Consider the following 23,551-nt stretch of genomic DNA (forward strand, 5'->3'; position numbering starts at 1 on the left):
AGCAAAATATAAATTAATACGGAGTACTACTATTCGGTGAGGGCAGGTTTCAGAAAATATTGAGAAAGGCCACCGACAACAAATAATAAAAAAATACTAACGAGTTGAACTAAGATTCTTCTTCCTGTTATCTTTGGTTCTAGACACTATCGTACCAAACTAACAGCACCTAAGCAACTTGACATCGAAAGCTTAGGGTTAGATGAGACTTTTGCTATAGGGAACAAAATTAGTTGATATATATATATATATATACTTTAAAGAAATACCCAAATAAAATTTCTTTAATTTTTTGCCTCCCTTAATTAGTTTTTGTGTTCAGAAATAAGACTTGAAGTTGAAATTTAACCAAAAAAAAAAACAAAAAACAAATTTGATGCGGCAACTAAGAATATGTAAATGCCATAGAGATATGATAAACGGTGATTTGCAATATAACTAATCCACCAATTAACTAAAGAGGGAAATATTATGGTTTTAGTTTTGATTAATATATTTAGCTGCACGCTGCTATGTATTAGTAATGTATATGTGTGGATTTGGAGTAAATTTCATGGGTGGTCATTCAACTTTGTGTTTATTACCGAGTTCATTACTCAAATGGTCACTCAACTATTCGAAATTATCTACCAAAGTCATTTTTCTTTCGTTTATAACAATAAAGTCACATAACTATGTCAATAGCACTCAGAAGCTCACCCAACTAGATTTCTCAAATTTTTGATCGCCAAATACCTATTTTACCCTCTAAATTATCAATTTTTATCTTCCTTTTTTTATTTTTTTAGCTTTCTAATATAATTTGTTTTTCTCTTTTTAATTTATATTATGGACTTACCTTAGAATAAATAAATTTTATTTATAATTAAAAAAAAATAGTATTTAAGCATATATAGTGTTGGAATAATAAAATATTGAACATAGTAGAAAATTAATTAGAATAATTTGTTCATAATAATAATTTTGATATTAACAAAAAAAACTCAAAAATTAATTTACATAATTGAGAATGAAAGAAAATAAAGTTTTAAAATATTTACTCCATGCACGTACTATAGAAAATAATTATTTAAAATAAAAGTATTTTTGTAATATACATTACATATTCTTGAATATTATGCTCAATTATATTATTATTTCAACATTATAATGCTAGAAAAATAATTTTTTTATTTTTTATTTTTAAAAAAATATTTTTGTTCTATAGGTAAATCCATAATGTTGATTAAAAAGAGAAAAAATCATAATATTAAAAAAGCAAAAAAACAAAAGATAAAAGTTGATAATTTGGAGGGTAAAATAGGTATTTAGCGATCAAAAGTTGGATAAATCTGGTTGAGTGATCTTCTGAGTGCTATATGCATAGTTAAGTGACTTTGCTGTTACAAATGAAAGAAAGATGACTTTGATAGATAATTTCGGAAAGTTAAGTGACCATTTAAGTAATGTACTCGTTCATTACCCAAAAGTCACTTTTCTTTCTTTTTGTATTCATTATCCAAAAGTTATTTTTCTTTCTTTTGTCACACAAAAATTATTTTACTATGCACTAGTTATCACAATAATTACTTTGACCGGATTTTACAGACCTTTCACCTGAAAAGTCTATTATGCCCTTGACATTATAAATCCTATCATTTATGTAATATCTTCTATATTATATACTATATAGTTATATTTTTACCTAGGTATTTTAGTTATAATTAAAATAACTTTAAATTATTTTATTTATTATTTTTATAATATATCCATATTATAAAAGTCATTACGCAAAAGTCATTTTTCTTTTTTGTTACGTAAAAATCATTCAACTTTGGGTAAAAGTATATTATATAGTATATAATATAAAAGGTACTACATAAATAGGAGGATTTATAATGTCAAAGGCATAATTGACTTTTCAGGTGAAAGGTTTGTAAAATCTGGTCAAAGTAATTATTGTGATAACTAGTGCATAATAAAATAATTTTTGTGTGACAAAAGAAAGAAAAATGACTTTTGAGTAATGAACACAAAGTTGAATGACTTTTACGTAACAAAAGAAAGAAAAATAATTTTTGGGTAATGAACACAAAGTTGAATGACCACCCATGAAATTTACTCGTGGATTTGAGAGATAAAGTAACTACTTTTATGAGCCGATGATAAATTCAAGCAAAATTCTCCTAAGTCCTGACTTTACCGGCTATGTGAAATTCGAACAACATTTTTCTTTATTTCGTCGGGGAATTTAAAATATCGAATTCAATCATTCTTCTGATCTCGATTAGATTTCTTATATTTGTCATTACTTAAGTTCTATTACTGCCTAATAATTACAACAACAAAAAATTAGGAGAGTAAAAACTATAATTTTATGCAAAACTGCAGTAAGATATATATCATCTCGTAAAGACGCTATTTAACTCAACGTAGAGGTAGAGGAAAATCAAGCAAGAGCTTTTGATGATAATAGTGAACATAAATTTAATTAAGCGTGCTATTCTCCTAGTCAAAGTGATGTTTTTGTTTTAAATCTCTTTACAAAATTTTGAAAAATTATTAATTACAGAAAACAAATACATACATACATACATACATACATATATATATATATATATATATATATATATATATATATATATATATATTATTATTATTAAAAGGAGAGGAAAAAGATTTCTCCTTAAGCCAAGTGGTAGCCTAGATGAACGTCACATGGCATAAGTAGTTAATAATTAGTTATTGATTATTGTTTTTGAATTTAAATAACTATAAAGTAGTAAAATAAAATATTTTATAATAAAAACGAAAATTAAAAAAAATCCATTCAAATTGTAGAGTAGTTTCAAAACTAAAATTACAAAAAATAAAAAAATGCCAATTCAAAATTTCTTTGGTTTTCTTAATAATATTTGTTTTTCTTTTTATGACTAAATAGTTTATTTATTCAAAAACTATTATTGAGAATAATAGAATAAAATATAAAATATATATCTTCTATTATATTATTAAAAGAAAGTGGCATACAAAAATTTAAATAAAGTAATATGCTAATAAAAGTTTCTATTATTAAATGGAGAGGAAAAGACCCTCTCCTTAAGCCAAGTGGCAACCTAGAAAAAAGCCACATGGAATAAGTGATTAATAATTAGTTATTTAATTAATAATTAGTTATTGGTTATTGTTTTTGAATTTAAATATCTATAAAATAATAAAATAAAGTATTTTATAATAAAAAATGAAAAAAAAAAAAATATGTCCATTCAAATTGGAGAGTAGTTTCAAGTTGGAGTTTTTAAATTATTTTAAAATAAAATATTAAACTTACAAAAACAACTACCAATTCAAAATTTCTTTGTTGTTTTAATAGATTTTTTTTCTTTTTAAAAATAAAAAAATTATTTCTTAAGAAAATATTATTGATAATAATAAAATAAAATATTAAAAAATCTATTAACAATGTGAAAATACTAAATATTGGATAAGTATAAAAACAACATTTCAAAATATTTTAGAAAATATTATTTAGAATATTAGAATAAAATTAAAATAAAAATATATTTCAAGAGTAATAAAATATATATCTTCTATTATATTATAAAATGAAAGTAATGGATAAAAATATTAAACAAAGTAATATGCTAATAAAAATTTCTATTAACAATGTAAAAATACTAAATATCGGATAAGTATAATAAAGAAAACAAATAAAAAATATTTCAGAGAATATTAGAATAAAATTTAAAATAAAAAAATATTTCAAGAGTAATAAAATATATATCTTCTATTTTATTACAAAAATAAAAGTAATAGACAAAAATATTAAATAAAGTAATATGCTAATAAAAATTTCCATTAGCAATGCAATTATATTAAATATTGGATAATACAATAAAGAAAAATACATAATAAAAAAGTTATTCAATGACTATATAAGTCCCTTTAATTTAATAGAGATTTTATTCATTAAAATTTATATAATATTATCGATAACAACAGAATAAAATTTAAAATAAAAAATATTTCAATATTAATAAAATATATATCTTCTGTTGTATTATAAAAATAAAGCGAGCAGACAAAAATATTAAACAAAGTAATATTCTAATAAGAATTTTTATTAATAATGTAAAAATACTAAACATTAGATAATATAATAAAGAAAAATATAGAACAAAAAAGATATTCAACTGTGCGATGGCTCGCCTCTCTCTAGGTGCAATTTAGCAAGTGTGCGCCGACCATGGGAAAGAGAACTCGCGTACCTTCACATAAGGCATTAATGGCACATGCAGCATCCTCGCAAGCTCCGCGAGGTCAGAAAATAACATTAGACTCCCAAATTGAAACAGTTGAGGCTCAACCTAATTCGAGATCCAATGAAACAGTAACTCATGAAATTGAAGAATCCCGAGCTCAGAAGCTTTTAGCACAGAAGCAATGGAGCGAAATTGTGAGTACATCAGTCCAGTTTGACGAAGGAAGCAGCCGGAGAAAGTCATGGGCATATGAAGTTGAGGAGGAAGAACAATCGAAAGCAAAAACTACCATATGGGATAGCTTTGATATCTCAAAAAATTCAAATGCAGGATTCAAATTGGCATACGTTCCACCAACGAACCAATGTGAGAATTCAATTACTGCTATTGAATTGGATGATTTTGCCTCAGAAATTAAGTACTGGAAGTCAGCGGTGGTCTGCTATGTGCTAGGAGCACGCCCTCAATTTGCTGTAATTAGAGGTTATATACAGAGACTATGGACTAAACACATACTGAATAAGATTTTAATTCTAAAGAATGGTATAATTCTGGTACGATTTGACAATGAAATGGGGTAGAATGAAGTGATCCAAGGGGGGAATATATCACTTTGACAATAAGCCTTTTATTGTCAAAGAATGGTCTCTAGAGATGGAATTTACCAGAGAAGAACTCCTCTCAGTTCCAATTTGGGTGAAATTCCCTGGACTTGACTTCAAATTCTGGAGTCCTAAGGGGCTAAGTAAAATTGGTAGTCTCGTGGGGAAGCCTCTAATGGCTGATCACAACAATGAGAAGAAAATTGGAATTAATTTTGCAAGACTTCTAGTGAAAGTTGACATGGGAGCAACATTGCTAGAAGTGGTCTTCTTTAGGAATGAAAGAGGGACTGTGATAGAGCAAAAGGTGTTCTATGATTGGAAACCAACATTGTGTGGCTACTGTAAGAAATATGGTCATGCAGAGGATATTTGTAGGTAGAAGAACCCTCCTAAACTTGTCCAAAAGGAGCAAGAGAAGACTCAAAACAATGAGGAACATGAACAGATGGGAAAACAAAACTCCCATGCTGTTGAAGTACTAGTACAAAATGCACAGCAGCTGAAGGAAAAAGGAACTGAGAAATCGAAGGCACAAACAACAAGTACATCAGAATGGATCACTCCAATGAAAACAGGAAAGGCAGGCCAGAAGCAAAACCAACAAGTAATGAACAAGAACTCATTCCAAGTCTTGAATGCACCTGGTAAAAGTGTAGCAATGCAGGAAGTGGAGACAACTGTGGGAGGTCGACCTACCCCTCCACTTGAGGATAGTTAACTTCATTGTTTGGAATGTGAGGGGGCTGAATGGCTCCAATAAGCAGAAGGAGGTTAAAATCCTCTGTAATAATGAAGAAATAGGCCTGATAGGCTTGCTCGAAAATAAAGTAAGGAAGGAAAAATTTGATCAAGTTGCAACCAGATTGTTTAATGGTTGGAGGCATCTAACTAATTTTTTAGCCTATCATAATAGGAGAATATGGATTGCATGGAGGCCAGATTACTACACTGTAGTTCCAATAAGAATCACTGCTCATGTGATTACTTGTGAAGTCATCTACATTCCATTACAATTAAGGTTTCAGCTATCAGTAATGTATGCATTCAAATCCAGAGAAGATAAGAGATCATTATGGCAAGAACTAGTATATCAAAACAATGACTGCATGTTACCATGGATGGTCTTGGGAGACTTTAACTCAATTCTCACTGTGGAAGATAGGCTGGGGGGTAATCAGGTGTCATGGGCTGAAATAGTGGATTTCAAACAATGTGTAGAGGAACGTGGCTTGATAGAATTTCCTCATAAAGGCAATAAGTATACATGGAATGACCGGCATGGTGACGAGAGAATCTATTCCAAAATAGACTGGGCATTCATAAATAGTGAATGGCTTGACTCAATGCCTAACTGTGAGGCCAAAATCTTGCCAGAAGGGATAAGTGACCACTGTCCTTAGAAGATTAGTTTGGTAGAGGGGAGACAACGAACCAGGAAAGCATTTAAATTTTGTAATATTTGGACCAAGCACCCTCACTTTATGGAGCTGGTCCAACAAGGATGGAATATTCCAATCGAGGGTTGTAAAATGTTTCAGATTGTGAAGAACTTAAAACTACTGAAGAAGAACTTGAGGATTCTCAATACAAACCATTTCAATACTATTGAGGATGAAGCCAAAGAAGATAGGATGGCACTGCAGCAGGTACAACAATTACTACAAGTTAATCCTATGGACTCTGAACTTCAACTCAGAGAAAAGGCACTATATCAAAAGTTAAGAAATTCATCCTACCTAGCTGAGATGTACTTGTAACAAAAAAGTAAGGCAACATGGATTCAACTTGGTGATGACAACACAAGTTACTTTCACTCAGTGATTAAGCACAGGACACTCAAGCAGACAGTGACCTAATTGAAGAACAGGGAGAATGAGAGCACAATCCAAATACTATAGCAAAGTTGTTTGTAGAGTACTATGAAGGCTTATTGGGTCACACAACTAGTTCCAGAATACATGCATTCATGAGTATGCTAAATAGAGGGCCTATACTCAATGTGGAACAACAAGTTGACCTACTGAAACCATTTGCTAGAAAGGATGTAAAAGAAGCAATCTTCCAAATTGATTGCAACAAGAGCCCGGGTCCAGATGGATATAGGAGTGGTTTCTTCAAAGCTTCTTGGCCAGTCATTGGGCAGGATATTAGTGAGGTTGTGCTGGACTTCTTTCAAAATGGCAAATTACTGAGACAGATTAACTCGACCATCATTGCATTGATTCCAAAAGTGGATGCACTTGAATATGCTAATCAATTTAGACCTATTTCTTGTTGTAATGTTATCTACAAGTGTATATCCAAACTGATATATAGCAGACTGAAGCACGTAATTACACATATTGTAGCTGACAACCAATCAACCTTTATTCAGGGGATATCTATGATGCATAATGTGCTCATTTGTCATGACATATTGAGACATTATAATAGGAGGACCACACCTAGATGCCTCATGAAGATAAACCTCAGGAAAGCATATGATATGGTGAACTGGGAATTTCTAGAAGAAGTACTCAAGGGATTTGGATTTCCTATCAAATTCATCCAGCTAGTAATGATGTATGTCACTTCACCAAAGTCCCCAGTTAATGTAAATGGTGAAAATCATGGATACTTTGAAGGAAAAAGAGGTTTGAGGCAGGGGCGGCCCTATATCTCCTCTATTGTTTGTTCTGGTAATGGAGTATCTATCCAGATTGCTCAAATGTGTGAGTTTCTTGTCGGATTTCAGATTCCATCCAATGTGCAAATAATTGAAGTTAACTCATTTGATCTTTGCTGACGATCTGATGATCTTCTGTAAAGCTGATCAAGGTTCAATCTCTAGAGTAATAAAAGTATTAGCTCACTTCAGTAATGCTTCAGGTCTGATAGCAAATATGGAGAAGTCTAGTATATTCCTGGCTGGTATTGATAGCCATGTGAAGGAACAAATACTAGAAATGTCTGGGTTCTCTGAAGGTACATTCCCTATCAGATACTTAGGCTTGCCTTTGTCTCCTAAGAAGTGGAGCAAACAAGACTGCCGACAGTTGGTTGAAAAGATAACATACAGGATAAAGTTCTCATATTCAAGGCAACTTTCATATGCAGGGAGACTGCAAATTGTGAATGCAGTATTGTTCTCCATACATAGCTTTTGGGGGGGGAATTTTCATCTTACCACAGAGTATCGTAAAAGAAGTGGACAAGATATGCAGAGAGTATTTATGGAGATTCACAGAAGGCAAGATGAAGATTTCATTAGTTGCTTGGGATAAGATTTGTCTTCCTAAAAAAGTAGGAGGCTTAAACGTTAAAAGATGCAGAAACTGGAACACTGCTTCAGTGGGCAAATTGTTATGGCAGCTTGTGAAAAATGAAGATTCCCTTTGGGTAAAATGGGTACATGAAATTTATATGAAAGGGAAAACTAATATATGGTCACATCAAGCACCTCAAGGCAGTAGCTGGTATTGGAGAAAACTAAATGGTATGAAGGAGGTAATGCATGCATGGTATCATCAGGGGAAATACATTCTTACAGAAGGAGGGGAATACTCAATCACTAATAGTTATATTGCACTACTTGAACCAAAGAGTAGATTAAATACAGCTGAACTGATATGGAGTAGAATGGTAATGCCAATGCATAGATTTATACTATGGCTAGCTAACCAACAGAGATTGTTTACAAAAGATCGACTGCTCAAGCTACAAATTCAAGTGGAGGATATGCAATGTTGCCTATGTGATGATCAAATCCCAGAGATATCCCAGCACATATTTGGAGAGTGTAATTGGACAACAACAGTAAGATAACCACTCATACAATGGGCTGGTATCCATATACAGTTTGGTGAGGTTCAACAAAACTTTGAAAAGAATAACGGGGCAACAATGGACAAGTCTGAAGAAGGAAATGATAGTGGCAATCTGGGGGAATGTTGTGTATCATACTTGAAAGGCCAGAAATTGAAAGATGTTCGAGGGAGTAAATGTACAAACAGAGATTGAGTTAGCACAAATTAAAAAAGAGATTAAAGAGAGGATAGGCATGCTTAGGATATCTAGGAAAACGAGAAGAAATAGAGATTTTCTGCGCACTTTACTTTGTACTTAGGTGTAACTAGATGATATTGTAAGACTAACTCTCCGTGCAAACATTGGCAGTGGAATTGAGTGCTCTTTAGGTGTTGCTAATTTGTTGCTTATTTGTTATCAATGGTAATTTCATAGTTGTTACCAAAAAAAAAAAGTTATTCAACCACTATATAAGTCCCTTTAATTTAATATAAATTTTATTATTGGGTATATTATATTAAAAAATAAGTTTGCAGTTAAAATTTATTAAATCAATACGATCTAATATGTCCAAAAAAGCCTGATCACAATTTAATTTAATTAATATTTTTTAATATTATCCGTGTATCGTGCCGGTACTATTACTAGTAACATATACGAATTGAAGAATTGCTAAGATGCGTCGTTGAATTCGGAAGGCAAAAACACATGCCACGTGTCAACTTTGGCGGTGGTGCGTGAAGCGTCAAACCGCGTGGGAATCTGCCATTTCCACTTGCTGCTCAATCACTTTCAGTTTTTTGTCAAAAAAGGAAAATCATTCTCATACTAGTTTTTATACAAATTCTAATTTTCCAACTATACTGCAAGAGTATTTTTGACAAATTCCCCTTCCGCTCCTTAATTAACTTGTCGAAGCGCAATAGTAGGAGTTGTCGTTGTTTATGTTACAGAATTATTTGATATGGATGTACATGTACTAATTGGACGTACACTTACAAATAAACAATATGTAATAATTATTGATAAAATTTGAGAGGTGAAAGAACGCATTGTATCCATATCTTCAATATGTACAACTCACCGCTCAGAAATGCGAGTAAAGGAGGTAAATATTTTATAGAGACTGAATATACCTTGCTAAAAAAAAATATACTATATTTTTCAAAAAGAAATAATATATTTTCATAAAATGGAGTATTCTCTTATCCGAAAAGGTAGATATGATATTAAGTTACACAAAATAATACCAACAATTTACCTTGCTATGATAGTTGATATATTGCTGTGTTTGACAAATATGTATGCGAGTCATTGAACACTCTATATAAGTGATTAAATCGTGAAATATTGATATAAGTTATATACATAGTGTAAGATATTTTTATACCATTAATATCATGTAATCAGTTATAACAAATTATTTATATTTTTTTCTTAAATTACTTTCAAATAATTTAATAGAGCAACAAATATTTATATCAGTTGTGTATAAAAACTAAACCTAAACCTGGAGTGGTATTAGTTGTTTAAGAAATCATGATATTTGTATAATGTCATATTCCAAAAGGGATAGTCAAATGGTAGAAAGTTCAAACTGAAATGTCACAAAATTTGGGCCCTATGATTTCCTAACCTCTTGCTATTTAATTAGGTACGAAATATTTATATATACACACATGATTTATTTAGTACTACTAGTAATTATTGTTACTCAATTTGCCTTGAAAAAGACTCGTCAGCCTCTGTTACTACAGCCGTTGGGTTAGATCTAAGATCCGGGGAAACAGACTATTTAAGGATGTCCCCCCGCCTTCTTAGCTCACATGTTAGTTGTTACTCTTTCCTTCCTTAATTATCAAAGTTGCTCTCCTCTTTTGCAGATCCATCTCCCTCTTCTTGTAATAGTTCAGGTATTATATTTATGTCTTCTCTCTTTCCCTCTTCCCTTCATACCATTTACTTAGTCACATATCATGTGTAATGATACTTATGCTTCATTGATTTGTTCTTGATTCAGTTTGTCGTAAAGATTTCTTTATTTATTACGTAGATCGAGAAGTGTGAATTTTGTGTATTCTTAACAATCTGTTGAGAAAACAAAGCTTTTTTTTTTCTTTTTCGTGTGGATAATGACAGTGCTTAATTGTCAGTCTTCTTAATTTTGATCTATAATCCTCGGTATCTGTAGAGATCTAGAGTCTGCTTCGATCATTCATTAGTGGATTTGTAATAAGAATTGATCTTTGCTAATGTCAGTTGAATTTTAGCTCAGAGCAAGAGGTAGACTCTAAATCTGACTGTTTTCGTTTTAGATCCGGCCAAGATCATGATTAGGTGATGTAAGTACTTATGGAATGCCATTGTTTTCTGTGTTGAATTAATGAAATTCGCACGTTCCCTCCCAATTCCGAGTTCATTGGTGCATATCTTATCAATGAATAGAAAGTGACAATATGTGTACTGTGTTGTCCGGGCCAACTTGGCGTACCTCGACTAGTTCCACCTGCTACCTCCCACTGGTAACAAGTATCAGGTAACTTTGTCCAAGGGTCCATCAACGCTTGGACAGAATGGAGGAAATCAACTAGCGTTTTAGTTAATGTCATTCTGTGGGTACTCTTTCTTTGACTAAATTTTGTAATAATTTGCAGTACTGAAATACATGAAAGCCTAATCCAACTTTAGGTAGTATTACATTTAGATGTTAAGAATGTGGATCTTGTGGTTGGTATTTAGCTGTTACTATTCTTATGCAATCATTTTTTATCGTGGATGTCACTGTAGGACAAGTGTTTGCTGAATAGGGTCAGTGAAGGGAGATATATAAACACAATTAGTCAATCTAGCAAGTGCACGCACTATTTGGATCCATTTTGTTCCTCTATAAATGCATTTCAGTTTTCTTCATATTGCTCCTTACATTATGGACTTACCTTTATGTTGTGAGAAGTCCAGCCTCATAAGTACTCAAAGTCATGAACTTTTGTCTATTGCAGTTTGGAACGAAGGAAAATGGTGAAGATTTGCTGTATAGGTGCTGGATATGTTGGGGGCCCCACCATGGCTGTCATAGCACTCAAGTGCCCTTCTATTGAAGTGGCTGTTGTCGATATTTCTGTGCCTCGCATCACTGCCTGGAACAGCGACCAGCTCCCCATCTATGAGCCAGGCCTCGAGGATGTAGTCAAGGAATGCCGAGGCAGGAACCTCTTCTTCAGCACAGATGTCGAGAAACATGTGCGGGAGGCTGATATCGTTTTTGTTTCAGTGAACACTCCTACCAAGACAAGGGGTCTTGGTGCAGGCAAGGCTGCAGATTTAACTTATTGGGAGAGTGCTGCTCGCATGATAGCAGATGTTTCAAAATCTGACAAGATAGTTGTTGAGAAATCAACTGTTCCAGTTAAAACTGCCGAGGCAATCGAAAAGATTTTGACCCACAACAGCAAGGGCATTAACTTCCAGATCCTCTCAAACCCTGAGTTTCTTGCAGAAGGGACCGCAATCGAAGACCTTTTCAAACCTGACAGGGTCCTGATCGGAGGTCGGGAAACTCCAGGTGGTCAGAAGGCTATCCAAGCATTGAAGGATGTGTATGCCCAATGGGTCCCTGAAGACCGCATCCTCACCACCAATTTGTGGTCTGCTGAGCTCTCAAAATTGGCTGCCAATGCATTTTTGGCACAAAGAATCTCTTCTGTGAATGCCATGTCGGCTCTTTGTGAGGCTACTGGAGCAAATGTCTCGCAGGTGGCATATGCTGTTGGAAAGGACTCGAGGATTGGTCCCAAGTTCCTTAACGCTAGTGTTGGTTTTGGTGGCTCTTGCTTCCAGAAGGATATTCTGAATCTGGTTTACATTTGTGAGTGCAATGGTCTTCCAGAGGTGGCTGAATACTGGAAACAGGTTATCAAGATCAATGACTATCAGAAAACTCGTTTTGTCAACCGCGTGGTTGCCTCCATGTTCAACACAGTATCAGGCAAAAAAGTTGCCGTTCTAGGTTTTGCTTTCAAGAAGGATACTGGTGATACTCGAGAGACCCCTGCAATTGATGTTTGCAAGGGACTGTTGGGGGACAAGGCTAAGTTGAGCATATATGACCCTCAGGTGAATGAGGACCAAATTCAGAGAGACCTCTCAATGAACAAGTTCGATTGGGATCATCCTCTTCACCTTCAGCCAATGAGTCCAACAACCGTGAAACAAGTCAGCGTTGTTTGGGATGCCTACACAGCAACAAAGGATGCCCATGCTGTCTGCATCCTTACAGAGTGGGATGAATTTAAGACTCTTGATTATCAGAAGATATATGACAACATGCAAAAACCCGCTTTTATTTTTGATGGTAGGAACGTTGTGGACTTGGAGAAGCTTAGAGAGATCGGGTTTATAGTCTACTCAATTGGTAAGCCGCTGGATGCCTGGCTCAAGGACATGCCTGCTGTCGCTTAATTGCATAACTTGGCTCGAGTGGCTTTGTTCGGATATCAAAGATATTAGTTATATGAGGCAGTCAGCTGGGATTCTTACTATATTCTTTTTTTACCACGTTCAGTTTCTGTTTTGTTTTATCCCATGTAGGCTGAGGGACCATCATTGTCACTACCAGATCTGCCAGTACGCTGTTCAATGTTTCTTTGTATTCGATTTGATGATATCATTTCTATCACTTGTCTTGTCAGAGGATTTGCTTGTTCGATTCATAAAGGTATTAAGTTTTGCACCAGACTATGTTTTTTTCGTGGAATGGGTATGAATTTGGTGTCCCTCTCGTGTGACATATTTCATCTGAGCCGGATTGATGTGCATAAATATATAATAATTCACATTCACTTAACAAATGTCTCCAGACTCTCGAATAGTTAATGATGTAGAGAGATCAGAAACTATATAATTATTGGAATTATATTGTCGTACTTCCCAGAATATTTACATAAGCCAAAATAAATTTATCATCAAGAAAAGTTTCATAATAGAAACTTGCTTATGTCCAAAAAGAGGGGTATGTTGTCGTCTTTGTCACACAAAAACTAAGTATAGAGCAAGAAACATTGAACTTTCTTGACTGGAAGATTGGTATCGCACTAAAAGGTATCTGAGAATGAAAAATACATGTTGATTGTCTTTTGTATAGAAAGGATTATAATAACATCATTAACTTTTTTGTACGAAAAATGTCAGTTGTGAATCATGAAAAGAAGATTATGGATTCAGCAGCAAAGAAAGAAGGGTTCATGGCAGAAAGTTGCTGGTCATTGTAGTTGCAGAATTCCAGGAAATTGAGAGAAGCACAATTCAAGAAAAGGCCGCGAATATCATCATAAATCTTGGTAATGATGTGTGCGCCACTCCATTATGGCTTCAGACATAATTCCAGGAAATGCACTGATTCAAAGCTTTGCTCTTTATAGACAAAGGATGTTGGAAACAAAGAGCTTCTTTCCATTAGATCTCTGGCCAGTCTCTGAGTTCTCACACAAAGAGAGGGATGAGCCTAAAATCATTTCTGGTGAACTAAGAAGGGGGTGGTGATGGAATTGTGTCTGATGGAGTTCCAGCAAAGATGAAAAATTAATTTTGGTGCAATTGTTCTTTATTTGAGTTCAATTTGAGTTGATTTAAGGCTTGACGGTGGTTAATTTGAGCTAGGGAGATAGAGACCTAGTCATTGGAAGTTCTAAATATTGAGGTGTTCCCGGCGCTAGAACTACACCAAATCTAAACCATATGGCATAGTTAAATGGCAATTTTTAACCACTTATTCTTATAAGATTGGTCAACGAGGGGGAAAACTTATGACGTTAGTAATAAGAGCAAATCTAGCCCATTTGGTTACGACAAGGTTAACTTTGAACTCAATTATTAATGAAGGTATCTGGACCATTTCGTAGAGTTCAAGGACAAATTTGACCCATTTCCCTTCTCTAATTGCCGCCATTCTGTTAGCGCTAAAGGGTCTTCATGGCAAAGCAAGAGAGAGTAAAATTTACACCAATCCCAGATTTTTGTTGTGGGGTGAGATTTGGGCTTTTTTGTCTATTTATTGGACAAATTATAAAGGTAGTCACTTTAGGGCTATTGTATAGAATTAACCGATATTTGTGCTTGTTTGTGCTATAGATTGCTTCTTCAGTGTTTTATTTGTTATTTATTCGTATTTTCGCGCCAATACTATGCTACTCACCGTATTAGTGCCAGGTGGATGAAATGGAGGCTTGCATTCAGGGTTTTGTTTGGTAAAAATGTGCCACCAAAGCTTAAAGGCAAATTTTACAGAGTAGTGGTTAGGCCGATTATATTGTATGGGTCTTAGTGTTGGCCTGTCAAGAAGACCCATGTCCAGAAGATGAAAGTAGTTGAAATGAGGATGTTGAGATGGATGTGTGGACATACATGGAAAGACAAGATTAGGAATGAAGTTATTAGGGATATGATGGGAGTGACCCATGTTGGTATTATTCCTCATTAGGCGTTACTCTAATTTGATAATGCAAAGAACAAAGAACACTTCTAATCTACAATTAATGTGTGGTTAATTGTCATACCTCTCCACCATTAATTTGTTGTAATATTTCTAGATTTTATGTATATGCAGAGTGGGAGAATGAAGTTACTACTTCATAAATGGTTCACATTCATTCATATGACAATTTCTTAACTTTTGTGACTTCGTCTGTGAAAAGATACAACTTTTTAGAAGGTTTGAAGTTGCTGTCTTTATGACAATTTTGTCATTAAACCAAAATAAATGTTACATAACATTAACTCACATTTGGCCTCTTACAATTTTCTGATGGAAGAAAACGTAAATGATTTGCCTATATAAACATCATCATTTGTGACTAAAACACCAACCAAAAACATTATTCTCTCATCCTCTCAAAAGACTATTCTTCTTCCTATTTTTCCTGGGCAATTCATTTTTGTAAACTCCAAACTTTCAGCCACGAGTGCACGTGTTTGGAAGTACTGTGGAACCTTGGGGAGCGACCGGTCTTAACGATTTGCACCCAGTCAGACCGAAATCGCTTTCAAGGAAGTGACTTGCCACGACACAGTATTTATTCGATAAGTTAATTCTATTCTTGGTCAATATTATCTACTATTTTTCTTACAACCTCTATGGAGGACAAGTTGCGAAAATCGAGGCTGAGATGGTCCAGACATGTGAGAAGGTGAGACATAATTGCCCCGTTAGGAGGTGTGAGAGGTTGTCCATGGTGGGTCTGAGGAAGGGTAGGGGTAGGCCTAAGAAGTACTGAGTAGACATGATTAAGCAGGACATGTCACTGCTTCAGCTTACCGAGAACATGACCCTCGACAGGAAGGCATGGAGGACGAGTGTTAGGGTTGAGGGTTGACAGATAGTCGCGAGTCTATCATAGGCTTGTCGGTAAAACTAGTCCTATTGTTATATTTGCTTATTCCTGATTCATTATTAGTACATGTTGTGTGTGCTATTCGTTTTCATTACCTTGTTGTTGCTATTGTTTGTTGATTTTATTACTGTTCCTTGAGCCGATGGTCTTCCGAAAATAACCTCTCTATTTTCATAAGGTAGGGGTAATGTCTGCGTACACACTACCTTCTCCAGACCCAACTCATGAGATTATACTGGGTTTGTTATTATTATTGTTGTTGCAAAATATTTAGAAATAGTCACAACTTAAAAATGTGACTGTTTTTCGAACTCTGTCCTTGCAAATTAAACGTTAGAAAAATTTCCTCAAGTTTGAACTATCAATTTTGAACAAATTGCTTGAACTTTAAGGAAAATTGCATGAACTTCAAGGAAAATTCTTGACGTTCGAATTGAAGAAAATTCTATGTAGAGATGGTAAGCGGTGCGGTGCTGGTTTTGTCTTAGCCAGTAAAATTTTAACCCGCCCCGCAAAATATTTTCTTCTTCTAGTCAATTTTATTTCTTTTTGATCTTTTGATTGGAATTTCCATGTCAATTAAGATTTTTTTTGGTCAGAGTCAATTAAGGATTTAAGATTGACGCAACTGTAAATTATTTTATTAAATTTATTTTTTGTCAAAAGATAATTCATAATTCAAGTTGTATTGATAAAATACATAAATCAAAACCACCGATGACCAAAATGACGAATTTAAGATACTCAAAATTAATCAATATCAATGATGAGAATTGAGAGGTAACAACTACTAAAATGGTAATGTGCAGAAATTTGCAAGTGAAGAAGTAGGAGGAGTAGGAGTCGAGAAGCTGATATTAATAATTACCAAAAAAATAGTTGATACTAAGCATAAGCGTGCAAATGATATTGACATTATATGGTACAACACTAGACTGTTATAAACATCAAAGCTCTTCTGTCAAGCCAGAATCTATTGCGTGATTGCATTATCAATATATGTTTCTAGCTTGGCCAAACCCATACCAAGACCCGCATCAACCCGCAACCGCCCCCACCCGCAAGAACTCTTTTTTTTAAAAACAATCAACCCGTCCCGCCCCGCACAAGCCCAAACCCGCACTGCTCCGTATAGGTTCAAACGCATCCGCACAAGCCCAAACTCGCACTGCTTCGCATAGGTTCAAACCCACTCCGCCCCGCCCCATTGCCATCCCTAATTCTATGCATACAAATTTGTATTCGCCACAAGAAGCAGTATTCCATAATCATGTACGTGCACACTCTATTTCTTTTCTGTGCAAAGAAAAAGAAGTAGAGCAAACGCAAAAGAAGCGAAGTAGAAGAAGCAGGTCTGTTGCTCCTTTAAGTTGTAGCTAATTTTTAATTTCTTGCAAAAATTGGTTATATTTTAAACTGTAGCCCAAAAAGTGGATACGTGTGAAAATATCTCCAAAATTAATCCAAATAGCCGCCCACCCAACTGTTTATACTAAAAATAATCGGTGAAGGTATAATATATACATAATTTATGTATTATATGTGTAGAATTAGAAATAATCAATGTATAAATTATACATATGGCTAGAAAAAGTAAATAACGAATATGACTGGCTATTTATGTAAAGATCCTATTTACCGTAACCCAAAGCGAAGCCAGAACTGAAGCCCGATCCTTTTACCCGGACACTGGGAACGCCATTGATGAAGTTCTCTGTTCCTCTCATCACCTGGAGCTGAATACAAAGTTACAATGGACTACAATTACAATGGATGGACGGGAATACAACCAAACCCAACTTTATACCCTAACCCTCCATCACTGACGAACCCTTATGCTTCCATTCTCCAATCTACCTCCTTACCTGCCCATCAATCTGTGCCTCTAAACCCTAACCCTAGCTCATATACACTTAGTTCAGGACATGAATCCCAGCAACAGGTTTTGGTCTTTGGTTATGGCCACGCCAATGTTGCTAACTCTGTGGAAGCAACGACGGTATATTATCAAAATTTGGTAGCAAATGAACAATTCAGGCTTAATGAGGTCAGTCATAGTACTACTGTTGTTAGTTATCTTTTATCAATTGGGCATCCTTGAATATCATGGGATTGAATTTTAATTCCTCAGTTCCATTTACATGATATGCTAATTTGATTTATGTATTGTATTAGTTGTTTCATGTATTGTATGGATGGGGCAAAATACGAAAGTTTTAAGATATAAATAGTTAAATGGACCGGTTGGAGTAACAACCTTGGGAACAAAGGTTCCAATCTGGTATAGCCATCATAAGTGAATTCCTCTAGTCTTCCTAAGTCTTGGTGGACATTATCTCATAGTTTTTGCCGTTTTGGTGGGAGCCGCTGCTAATATAGTATAATTTGAATTTAGTCTATTGTTTAACGTTGTGTAAAATAATATGCTACTAAACATTTGGTGGAAGCCTTGTGGGAAGTATGTTATATAAATTGGTAAGAGCGCAATACATGATGAGTGGGTTAGGCGCATGTCATGGGTTCGAATCCTACCACAGATGAAAGTCTTGAGTGGAGAAAGATAGAGGGATGAGTCCATTTCTACTGAGTTTCGAACTGTGCACCACAAGCCCTCGACATTGGCGGATCTAGAGTATAATGCATGGGTTCATGGAAACTCGGTAGCTTCTGTCCATACCTTGTATATGCATTAAAAAATTAACAGAAATCTATAAATATTTGTCTGTAAACCCAACTATTATTGCATATTAACCTGAGGTCATTGCAGGAACCTATAAACTTCAAATTTTGGATCTACCTCTAGTGCTCGGGATTTCTCTGTTATAAAAAAAATATTGGAATGGAGGGAGTATATGATTTTGGTGTCCTTCGGCAGTTACCATCTGTCTCCTTTCTCATGTTTCCTTCTAATTATGGAGGGAGTATAAGGTTTTGGTTTCTTTCAATAATTACCAAATATGTCCTTTCTCCCTTTACCTTCTAATTCCTATAGAAGAGTACTGGTGGTAGAGGTATTGTGATGAAGAAACGTCCCTATTTTGTAGAGTTGATTTTGGTGGAAATTCGAGAAGGTTTAAAGAAAATATTTCGGATGATAAGTAAAAAATAAGAAAGTGAAACAGTGAAGGGCGGATGATACAAAGGCTACTTTAAAACTATCCAAACTGTCTCAGTTTATATAACTTTTATCCCAAGTAAGTCATAAATCATCCATAAGTCTCGGTTAAGCTCTTATATTTGTTTGATTTGCACCAAACATTTAACTTCTATCGTGAGTGTTACAAAACTATTTCTGTCACATGCAGTAAATCAAATGGTAAATTAAGGAATTTTTCTTACCGCCAAGGTGGTGCCATCTGTGTTACATCCAATACTCTCTCTCTATATATATACAACTAAACAGAGATTAGAAAGGGGGAAAACAAGGAAAGGGGAACTTGCTGTGGAATTTGATTAGATTTATACATGTCGAGACCGAGGTTCATTGACCATAATGTCAAAGGCAATAGAAGTATTTTATCTTGGATCAATTGACATATTTAAGGTCGGTTTTCCTGATTGAGGCAGTCCATGATGGTGTTGATCCTTTGCTAGTTTGTTTTCTTTTTCAGAAATTATCAATAATAGTTTGGTTGTTCATGGTTAGATGCTTACTAGTGCTCTTAAATTTAGATGTTTGATGATAAGTGATGCACCTGTCATCATTCAAGGGCCAAGGCTGGATCCCGTTAATTACATCTACCTCATCTGTTTCTGTTCTGCAATGATCTTATAAAATGACTGACCAAGTGTTTCATCCATATGGTTGTCTTAGATGATAATCTTTCATGGGATTGACATCTCACTTGAAGGTCGTTCATTTCCTGCTGTAAATATTTTTCTCATCCACAGCGTTCTGTCTCCTTTATTTTCTTGCTTCGTCTTATATCATATATGTTTAAATAGTTTCAGTATTCTAGAAATGTCTATAAGTACTCTCATTATTTAAAAGATTGTCACTTGAGTACTTTATCTACAGGTGGCTGCATTGTCTCTAAATGGTGGAAAGAAATCGACTCCTGCAAATGTAAATTCCAACATTTTTATCCAGCCTCAGAGTAGTGGGTCTTGGAAAAGTGGCCACAAGAAAAGTAAGATACAGCCTGTATGGTGTGAGGTTTGCAAACTTGAATTTAACAGCAAAACTGTTCTTGACCAACATAAATTAGGGAAAAGACACACAAGAAGTTTGGACAAATTAAGAGGAGGCAGTGTTGTCGCAACTCCTGCCTTCGCCCCTTTTGTTGCTTCTGAGGTGTCAGTTAACCCATTTGTTGGACTGCAAGAGACTCCTGGCAAAGTGAAATCAGTGAACGGACAAGATGCAGGGAAGAAGACAGTTGAACTGGTGGAGAATTTGGAGACCAAAAGACGAAAAGTTTTGGAAGGAGGAGCAGCCACAAACGAGGTTCGCACTTGTCTCGCTTGCAATGTGGTTTGCAACAGTGAGACCGTTTTCAGCATTCATCTCGCTGGTAAAAAGCACATTGCTAACATGTCAAAGCAAGAGAAGTTTACCCCTGCTGCTGCCTCTCTTGCTCCTTCTGAGGTGTCAGTTAACACATTTATTGGACCACAAGAGAAGCCTGACAAGGTGAATTTAGGAAATGGGCAAGATGCAGCGAAGAAGGCAGCTGAGATGGTGGAGAATTTGGAGACCAAGAGACGAAAAGTCTTGGAAGAAGGAGCAGCCACAAATGAGGTCCGTGTTTGTCTTGTGTGTAACGTGGTTTGCAACAGTGAGACTGTTTTCAAAGTTCATCTCGCTGGTAAAAAGCATATAGCTAACATGAAAAAGCAAGCATCTGGAGCTGGAGTAGTTCCTGTAAATTAGAATGGGAATTTTGAAGGAAATTTAGAGGAGATGGCGTTCATTCATGTTTCCTTGTTCAGGTTTCTTATGGATATTATAACTAGCTAGTCACTGTAAATGACATCATGTGTAATATGTTTGACAATAATTCCTTGCCTTTAAGCCAATGGATTTCCTGAAACCACAAGGGATCGTGTCAGGTTTATAAAAAACTCAAAATAAGTGGACACTATTTTTGAAATTGGAGCTGATTAAGCCAGAACATGAAGACCAAGTTTTTTCCAGCTATCAGTTCATAGAGAAGTGATTTTTGTGTGGATAAACAAGACTATTGATGTAATCTAAGTGTTCCAAACCTCCAAAGCCTTCCCAGCAGTTCACATAGCGGTCAGCACCTGCATCAGGTACGATTGCATAGCAACAACGACAACAACAAACCCAATGAAATCCCACAACATAGTGATTTTGCTTAGTTGATTGGGTGTAACCGATAATTAAAGATAACTACCAATTATAAGTAGAATTAGTAACATGATAATAAGGCAAGTAACCTATAACATAGCCACAAATTATGTAAAAGTTAATTTCGAATATAAGATAGATCTTTACTGGGTAAAAACTTGAACTGTTGTGCTTCACATGTACCCTGACCGTCACCTTGGAACTTATAATCCTGAAATGGAGCAATATCAGTTTGAGCAGTGGGAACGTTCATCTTCCTACATATTCTACTTTTCGTTTTTTCCATTCAAAGGGAGGAACTACATTGCATGATTGAAGAAATCCTCGCATCAAAAAATTATACTGAACAAATAATAGAGCAAAAATAATCTCTTATTGAGTATATATAAATCATTAGACCCCCTTAACATAAGGAAAGTTTCTAATATAACCTTAAAGTTTCTTGTATATTTTTTGAATTCCCTTGTTCAAGTTCCTCGTTTCGTAGCTGTCTCCATTCATGACCTAGTTTGCTTCCTACCTTGGTCAGATTATACGGCAGATATAGTACATAGTTGGTAGTTTTGTATCTTTCCACGGAGTTCGTAGTTGTTTGTGATACAGTTAGACCTTTTTATATCAGTAATTCTTTATAACAAAACTTCACTGTAGTAGTCAAATTTGCTTTGGAACTAATTTTTCATGTTATGTTATGTTATAAAATATGTTCTTTTTAACAACACTTTATTATAATAGCCAAAAAAATTCGGAATAAACATAGATGTTATAGAATTTAGAAACAAACATGATTGTTAATTGTTATAGAGATTTGGCTATAATAAATTTTGAAAGAGATCAAATGGACGAGGTTAAGGCAGCAAAAAAGTTTCTGGAAGTCATGTATCTTTCTGAGAGCTCATTTGACTATCCCTATCTCATACATTTCACAAAAAGTAAAGTCTAATAGTACTCACCACCTTAGGTTAAAATTTCTGTCGGTCACTGAATTTGCCAAGTCAATAGTAAATAATGCACAAAGTCTTTTCCGGAAGAGAAATTTGGTAATTGTTCCACCCGGAAGATATAACGATATGCAATTACACTGTAGTAATTGTTTTTACACAATTGATATATTCCTTTGAGACGTGACAAATTCACTTCTCATCTTTTGCATATTATCAATTAATGATTTTCATAGAAAGTTACTTGTAATTGCTTTTTTAAGTTTGATATTTGTTATTGTAATTATATATATATTAGTTAAACTAAAAATTAATTAGTTGTGTTACCAATATATTTCAAAATTGGATTTAACTTATATACGGTGATTGGTAGTAGAATTTTTACACTATCACTATTCATAAACTTGACCTAATAGAAACATGCCTTGTTTTACTTATTATTTTCACTTTCATGGATAATAATCTGTATTTCTATTTTTGATGACATGATATTGTATAAAAAAGTTTACATTGTTTGTGATAGAAGTTAAAATCTTCAAAATAATGACTTAAAATCCACATCGAGCCAAAAAGAGTTAAAGAAAAAAAGGACCTCTTTGGTTTTGAGTTTCAACTTTCAACTCTTAAATATGTCTGCAAAATAGCGCTTTGCATGATTATTGACGGGCCGATTGCCGACAGCAAGTTAATGAAATTGCTAATACTGTTAATTAATGACTAATGAATCGTGCCTTACACGATTAATTCTTCTTGAGATGACAATCATTAACGCAATTAGAAAAATAAAAGATCAAAGTAGATTTTCTGATGAACTGATCTTAAAATATGTTTAGTTTAGGAGATGTTCATCTTTGATTTTACTTTCTACATGAATAGATGGATTACAAAACAAATTAAATATTATATTTTTTCTTCTACACATAATGACGTTATTCGAAGTACGAATATTAGAACCTATAACTTTTACATTATATTTATCACCATGTTTCATCATCGTCATATCGTTTTAACCAATAAAAACACTTGTGCTTCGGTTTGAATTAATATTTTACTTCTAAAAGATATATATACTTATTATTGACATCACTAAACATGTAAATAAAATCAAATTAAATAGAAAACGAATTTATTTCCTTGGATATTAATAATGTTTTTCTTTATTTGAAACAAAACGATATTTGCGGCAGAGGAACAAACAAGATAAAGTTAATTGAGTCAGAGCATTACAAACTTATCGATAAATATTTAACACACTTTGAAAATTTAAACTACCAAATCT

The 23,551-nt window shown here is 34.2% G+C and overlaps 3 protein-coding genes across 4 annotated transcripts; all 3 read left to right on the top strand.

The window, feature by feature from the left end:
• The first annotated feature begins 6,375 nt into the window (after positions 1-6,375).
• LOC142171895 (uncharacterized) lies at positions 6,376-8,845 on the top strand. Its single transcript, XM_075235612.1, has 5 exons — positions 6,376-6,593; positions 6,830-7,557; positions 7,655-7,810; positions 7,986-8,641; positions 8,684-8,845. The coding sequence occupies exons 1-5, from the start codon at positions 6,376-6,378 to the stop codon at positions 8,843-8,845; spliced, it is 1,920 nt and encodes a 639-aa protein (XP_075091713.1).
• Positions 8,846-10,309: 1,464 nt separating this feature from the next.
• Positions 10,310-13,369, top strand: LOC107793535 (UDP-glucose 6-dehydrogenase 3). Of its 2 annotated transcripts, NM_001325565.1 has the most exon segments (4): positions 10,474-10,545; positions 11,632-13,078; positions 13,080-13,275; positions 13,278-13,364. In NM_001325565.1, coding segments are annotated over 3 exon segments (1,635 nt in total). In that variant the 5' UTR covers positions 10,474-10,545; positions 11,632-11,647; the 3' UTR covers positions 13,286-13,364.
• A 4,240-nt stretch (positions 13,370-17,609) lies between these two features.
• On the top strand, positions 17,610-21,053 carry LOC107793534 (uncharacterized). Its single transcript, XM_016615912.2, has 2 exons — positions 17,610-18,064; positions 20,036-21,053. Exons 1-2 carry the CDS (start codon positions 17,771-17,773, stop codon positions 20,888-20,890), a joined length of 1,149 nt encoding a protein of 382 aa, XP_016471398.2. The 5' UTR covers positions 17,610-17,770; the 3' UTR covers positions 20,891-21,053.
• The last annotated feature ends 2,498 nt before the right edge of the window (positions 21,054-23,551 follow it).

This window comes from Nicotiana tabacum, chromosome 17 (genome assembly GCF_000715075.1).
Source record: "Nicotiana tabacum cultivar K326 chromosome 17, ASM71507v2, whole genome shotgun sequence".
Classification (NCBI taxonomy): Eukaryota; Viridiplantae; Streptophyta; class Magnoliopsida; order Solanales; family Solanaceae; genus Nicotiana; species Nicotiana tabacum.

Excerpts from the sequence above, each read along its gene's own strand:
- LOC107793534 (XM_016615912.2), top strand. The coding sequence starts at position 17,771 with ATGGACTACAATTACAATGGATGGACGGGAATACAACCAAACCCAACT. Across the intron at positions 18,065-20,035 it reads AACAATTCAGGCTTAATGAG|GTGGCTGCATTGTCTCTAAA; the intron begins GTCAGTCATAGT and ends CTTTATCTACAG.
- LOC142171895 (XM_075235612.1), top strand. The coding sequence starts at position 6,376 with ATGTTTCAGATTGTGAAGAACTTAAAACTACTGAAGAAGAACTTGAGG. Across the intron at positions 6,594-6,829 it reads TCATCCTACCTAGCTGAGAT|AGGGCCTATACTCAATGTGG; the intron begins GTACTTGTAACA and ends TATGCTAAATAG. Across the intron at positions 8,642-8,683 it reads AGTGTAATTGGACAACAACA|TTTGGTGAGGTTCAACAAAA; the intron begins GTAAGATAACCA and ends ATCCATATACAG.
- LOC107793535 (XM_016615913.2), top strand. The coding sequence starts at position 11,648 with ATGGTGAAGATTTGCTGTATAGGTGCTGGATATGTTGGGGGCCCCACC.